The sequence below is a fragment of the Austrofundulus limnaeus genome, unplaced genomic scaffold (genome assembly GCF_001266775.1).
Source record: "Austrofundulus limnaeus strain Quisiro unplaced genomic scaffold, Austrofundulus_limnaeus-1.0 Scaffold89, whole genome shotgun sequence".
Taxonomy (NCBI): domain Eukaryota; kingdom Metazoa; phylum Chordata; class Actinopteri; order Cyprinodontiformes; family Rivulidae; genus Austrofundulus; species Austrofundulus limnaeus.
Window position 1 is genome coordinate 342,835 of NW_013952491.1, and position 5,681 is coordinate 348,515.

At 51.5% G+C, this 5,681-nt stretch overlaps 1 protein-coding gene and 1 long non-coding RNA gene across 2 annotated transcripts in view; one reads left to right on the forward strand and one right to left on the reverse strand.

Moving 5' to 3' along the window:
- tbc1d2 (TBC1 domain family, member 2) overlaps positions 1-5,681 on the forward strand; it is a gene marked incomplete in the record, with an annotated part of 11,885 nt that extends 6,204 nt beyond the window's left edge. Inside the window, 12 exon segments of the mRNA XM_014012161.1 lie at positions 224-474; positions 563-832; positions 1,189-1,317; positions 2,030-2,140; positions 2,252-2,424; positions 2,573-2,684; positions 2,791-2,991; positions 3,066-3,253; positions 4,020-4,140; positions 4,212-4,397; positions 4,674-4,795; positions 5,216-5,681. Coding sequence (XP_013867615.1) covers positions 224-474; positions 563-832; positions 1,189-1,317; positions 2,030-2,140; positions 2,252-2,424; positions 2,573-2,684; positions 2,791-2,991; positions 3,066-3,253; positions 4,020-4,140; positions 4,212-4,397; positions 4,674-4,795; positions 5,216-5,414 — 2,063 coding nt within the window.
- On the reverse strand, positions 4,797-5,094 carry LOC106520198 (uncharacterized). Its single transcript, XR_001310523.1, has 3 exons — positions 5,055-5,094; positions 4,875-5,014; positions 4,797-4,834 (listed from the first exon to the last, which is right to left on the reverse strand). It is a non-coding gene; the product is annotated as an uncharacterized LOC106520198 (long non-coding RNA).

The window sequence follows — 5,681 nt, forward strand, 5'->3', positions numbered from 1 at the left end:
GTATTAACGTTGTACTAACATATTAACGTTGTACTAAAGTACTAACGTTGTACTAACGTATTAACGTTGTACTAACATATTAACGTTGTACTAACATACTAACGTTGTACTTCACAGCATTCAGACAGTATGTACCCACCTGTGATGGTTTAAATGCATATGTTGAGTCGGACCTTCAGTGTTTCTTTGGACTTCATTTGATTACGTCACTTCTTCCTGTCAGTTTCCTCCTCAGAAACTCCCATCGAGGCCCCGCCCACTCACTTCCCATTGGTTGATCCAGCAGGTGAGGTGTCTCTGACTGACACCGGCGAGCTCCTGTCACCTGTGGAGAGTTACAACAGGAGGACAAAGACTCGCAGCYTGTCCACCATGCCGGTTCGCCGCAGAGTCACGGTCACCTCGTCCTCAGAGAGGATGTCCCGGGTGCAGCAGGAGAAACAGATGCTGATGGAGGAGGTCAAAGCTCAGAAGGTGATTCAGCAGATGCATAAGATTGTTTTTGTTTTTACACAACACAGAACATGATGATGATGATGATGATGATGATGATGTCCTGCAGGAGCTGGTCTGGATCCTCCACAAAGCCCTGGAGGCGTCCCAGCTGGAGAAACGAACCTGTGCTGAGTTTCTGGCAGCAGAGAACGAGCAGGAGCGCCTGGAGGTGCTGCGGCACCGCGAGCGCCAGGCGGCGGACCTGCGAGGCCGGCTGGAGGACGCCAAGGTGGAGGCAGAGGCGCTGAGGAGGAGTCTGTCCGAGAGGGACGCACAGCTGCAGGAGCTCCAGGAGAACATCAGGATACTGACAGAGAAGAACAAAGCCAAGCAGCAGGTGCAGGAACACAACAGCTCAGGAGATGTTTGAAACCATCAGAACTTCTGATCTGACGACAAACAGATGTTTAGAACATCTGCAGGACACTCCTGGGGCCTCAAAGAAATGTGCGTGGATTCAGGCGTACGCACGGTTTGATACATCTGGATTTTTTTGTGCGTACGRCYTTTTCTGGATTTGACCGTACGTCAGGTTTCAGTAAGAAATCCACACAAGTCTTTGTACACGAGGCTCCTGGTGTTGTAATCAGGTTTGGTTCAGACTTTGGTTTCTTCCTGTTTGTGTTGCTTCAAGTGGAGTGGTCCAGGTACCAACCAGCTGTTCGTCTCTCTGCACTTCCTGTTTCCTTTCAGGTGATCGTGAAGCTGTCTGATCAGGTGACTTCCTGTCTGACTGACCAGCGCCGCCCCGACTCGTCCTCCAGTCGTGTTCAGGACTCTCAGACCATGAAGCAGCTGCAGCAGCTTGTCGAGAACCTGAAGGTGAAATTATTCTGTAGTATCTCTGTAGTAATCCTGTAGTACTCTAGTACTCTGCAGTAATCCTGTAGTACTCTGTAGTACTCTGCAGTATCTCTGTAGTACTCTGCAGTAACCCTGTAGTACTCTGTAGTACTCTGCAGTATCTCTGTAGTACTCTGCAGTAACCCTGTAGTACTCTGTAGTACTCTGCAGTATCTCTGTAGTACTCTGCAGTAACCCTGTAGTACTCTGCAGTTACTATGTAGTACTCTGCAGTTACTCGGTAGTACTCTACAGTAACCCTGTAGTACTCTGCAGCTACTCTGTAGTACTCTGCAGTAATTCTGAAGTACTCTGCAGCAAACCTGTAGTACTCTGCAGTAACCCTGTAGTACTCTGCAGTTACTCTGTAGTACTCTGCAGTATCTCTGTAGTACTCTGCAGTTACTCGGTAGTACTCTGCAGTAACCCTGTAGTGCTCTGCAGTTACTCTGTAGTACTCTGCAGTAATTCTGTAGTACTCTGCAGTAATTCTGTAGTACTCTGCAGTAACCCTGTAGTACTCTGCAGTAAACCTGTAGTACTCTGCAGTAAACCTGTAGTACTCTGTGTAGTGATGCTCCTGTGATGTTGATGACCTGCAGGTCCAGTTTTTGGTATTTGGAGTCCTGTGCAGCTTATTTCAGTCCTTCTGGATCCGGGTTCTGATTCTGTTTTGGTTTCTGGACTTCAGGACGACATTGAGGCCTACAAGACCCAGAACAAGTTCTTGAACTCTGAGATCTACCAGCTGACCAAACTGTGGAGGAACAGCTCTGAGCAGGAGAAGAGCCTGATGGTGAAGGTGGGTCCATCTGTGTACACCAGGACATCTCCTGGACTAGGACTAGTTCTTTGACTGTTTCCTGTCTTCTAATTGGTCGGATSTTTTGTCCTGCTTTCTGATTGGCTGCAGTGCGCCTTCCTGGAGGCCACCAACTGTCAGATGGAGAGCCGTTACCTGGGCGTCCTTCGGAAGCTGCAGGAGACCAAGTCTCTGGATCCAGAGCAGCAGAAGGCCGTGCAGAAGATGATCGAGGACGCTCTGAGAGGAGAGCTGAAGAGCGTCTTCAAGCTCAGCTCGAACAGGTGCGRACACCTGAGCAGAGTCTGACACACATGGAAGAAACATCTGGAGCACAGCTGTTAAACTTCTTTAAAACCAGATTAGTTGTTCTTTAAATCATGTGACCCCCAGTAAGACATGGGGAAAATAAACCCTCTGCTGTGTCTTCAGGGATTATGACGAGTACGGGTTTAAGGTGGTCCCGGACTACGAGGTGGAGGACATGAAGCTGCTGGCTAAGATCCAGGCCCTGGAGATCCGGAGCTTCAACCTGCTCCACCAGGTCCGAACCCTGGAGTGGACTTGGTTACAGAACCTGCCTCTGGTCCAGAATTTTAAATTTTTTAGTTTYTATTTCAGACAAATTAATTGAAATTGTGTCGCTGCAGGAGGGAGTAGAGCGTCTCTCGTTGACCCGGTGGGCGGAGTACCTAGCTGGCAGGTCGGAGGATAATCTGTGTCCGTCTCCTGAGCTCAAGGCTCTGCTGCGCGCCGGCGTCCCACCAGAGTATCGCCCYAGGGTGTGGCGCTGGCTGGTCCGAACCAGAACCAGGACGATCTGGCAGCGCCACCCAGAGCGCTACGAGCAGGTAGGCTGAGACGGCCCCGCCCACACCTGTTCAGAGGTTACCTGGTGGAGGTCTGACTGCTCCTGTGTCTGCAGCTGTGTGAGAAGAGCCGGACGTCTCCTCACCCGGCGTCCCGACAGATCCAGCTGGACCTCCATCGCACCCTGACCACCAATCAGAACTTCTCATCGCTGTCTAGCCCCGCCCTCCAGCAGCTCCGCCGCATCCTGTTGGCGTTCTCCTGGCAGAACCCTGCTGTTGGTTACTGCCAGGGACTGAACAGGTTCTCACCTGTTCTGATACTGATACAGCTTTGATTTGTTGGCCATGTGGCGTGGTCATTTGGCGCGTACACGTGGCGCGGTCATGTGGCGCCATCATGTGGCACAGTCTTGACGCGGTCATGTGACACGGTCATGTGACGCAGTCATTTGGCACGGTCACGTGACACGTTCGTGTGTCGCGGTCATGTGGCACAGTCATGTGACACGGTCATGTGACACGGTCATGTGGCGCCATCATGTGATGCGGTCATGTGGCGCGGTCATGTGGCACAGTCATGTGGCACATTCATGTGACGCGGTCATGTGGCACGGTCATTTGGCGCGTTCAAGTGGCGTGGTCATGTGGCGCCGTCATGTGACACGGTCATGTGGCGCCGTCATGTGACACGGTCATGTGGCGCCGTCATGTGACACGTTCATGTGACCGTGCCGTCATGTGACACGATCATGTGGCGCGGTCATGTGACACGTTCATGTGGCGCCATCATGTGATACGGTCATGTGGCGCGGTCACATAACCGTGTCACATGACCGCGTCACATGACCGTGTCACATGACGGCGCGGTCACATGAACGTTCAGTGGTGCAGTCATGTGACACGTTCATGTGGCGCTATCATGTGACACGGTCATGTGGCACGGTCATGTGACACGTTCATGTGGCGCCGTCTTGTGGCGCAGTCATGTGGCGCGGTCATGTGACACATTCATGTGGCGTGGTCATGTGACGCGGTCATGTGACAGAGCTGTGTCCTGTGTGTCTCAGGTTGGCAGCCATCGCTCTGCTCGTACTGCAGAATGAAGAAGATGCCTTCTGGTGCCTGGTGGCAGTGGTAGAAGCCATCATGCCTCAGGACTACTACACCAAGACCCTGCTGGCTTCTCAGGTGAGGAGAAGTACCTGTTCACCTGAAGCTCTTGGATCAGAACCTCTGATTGGTGGTGTGTGTGTGTTCAGGCGGACCAGTGGGTCCTGAAGGACTTCCTGTCAGAGAAACTTCCACGCCTCGCGGCTCACTTCGACACTCACAGCATCGACGTGTCGCTCATCACCTTCAACTGGTTCATGGTGGTTTTTGTGGAGAGTCTGCCCAGTGACATCCTGCTGCCGCTGTGGGARGCCTTCCTGTARGAGGGCACCAAGGTACCTGAACACACCACGACACGGACCTGAACACACCACGACACGGACCTGAACACACCACTACATGGACCTGAACACKCCACRACATGGACCTGAACTCCCCACGATATGAACCTGAACACACCACTACACGGACCTGAATGCATCACAAGAACTTTAGTCTCTGATATGAATCTAAAGGGTGGTTTGGTCTTTAAATTCTAAATAAACTAAATTTTACTGTGGTTCTGTTGGGTTCTGATGTGGATTTAATGATTAAWGGTTTTTGTGCTCCAGGTGATCTTCAGGTACGTTCTGGCTCTCTTTAAATACAAAGAAGACGACATCCTAAAGATCAACGACAGTGTGGAGATCTACCAGTACCTGCGCTTCTTCACCAAGACCATCTCTGACAGCAGGTACGCCTCAGTCCTCTGATCAAGGDCCACCTCACAGACCTGCAGGGTTCCTTGTGGACCTGCAGGGTTCTTCACAGACCTGCAGGGTTCCTTGTGGACCTGCAGGGTTCTTCACAGACCTGCAGGGTTCCTTGTGGACCTGCAGGGTTCTTCACAGACCTGCAGGGTTCCTTGTGGACCTGCAGGGTTCTTCACAGACCTGCAGGGTTCCTTGTGGACCTGCAGGGTTCTTCACAGACCTGCAGGGTTCCTTGTGGACCTGCAGCTGAAGCTCAAACTAAGTTTTATATTTTAAAAAGGGGCGGGACTTTCAGGTCCAGATGTTGTTTCTGTTTGTCGGTGGGTTCTTTGTCAGACCCTCAGTCTGACTCATGAACGACTTCCTGCAGCTCAGTGACCACTTCCTGTTTGCTCACGCAGGAAGTTGATCAGCATCGCCTTCAACGACATGAACCCGTTTCCTCGCCGCCAGCTGAGGAACCGCCGCGCGCTGCACCTGGAGCGCCTGCAGAGGGAGCTGCGGGAGCTGGAGGAGCAGCAGCAGGAGTTTGTGACGGAGAGCGCCGAGCATAAAGACGAGCTGGACATGGGGGCGAGCGAAGACGACGAGGAGCTTTAACGCCACGTGACATTAGTTTTTCTCCTGCAGACTGTTGAACCACTGAGCTCACACCGAGGTTTCAATCTGAAATCCTCCTGCTGGTTGTCCAGGTGGGTCGAAGCTAACGAGCTGCCAGGTGAACGAGTCTTAAACGAAACAATTAAAGTGTGTTAATATTCTGAATTTGTACATAAATATGATGACAGTTAAAAATGTTTTCTTGAACCCGTTTCTGTCTCAGATCATCCTAAAATATTAAATTTAGTATGAAAATAAAAACAACAC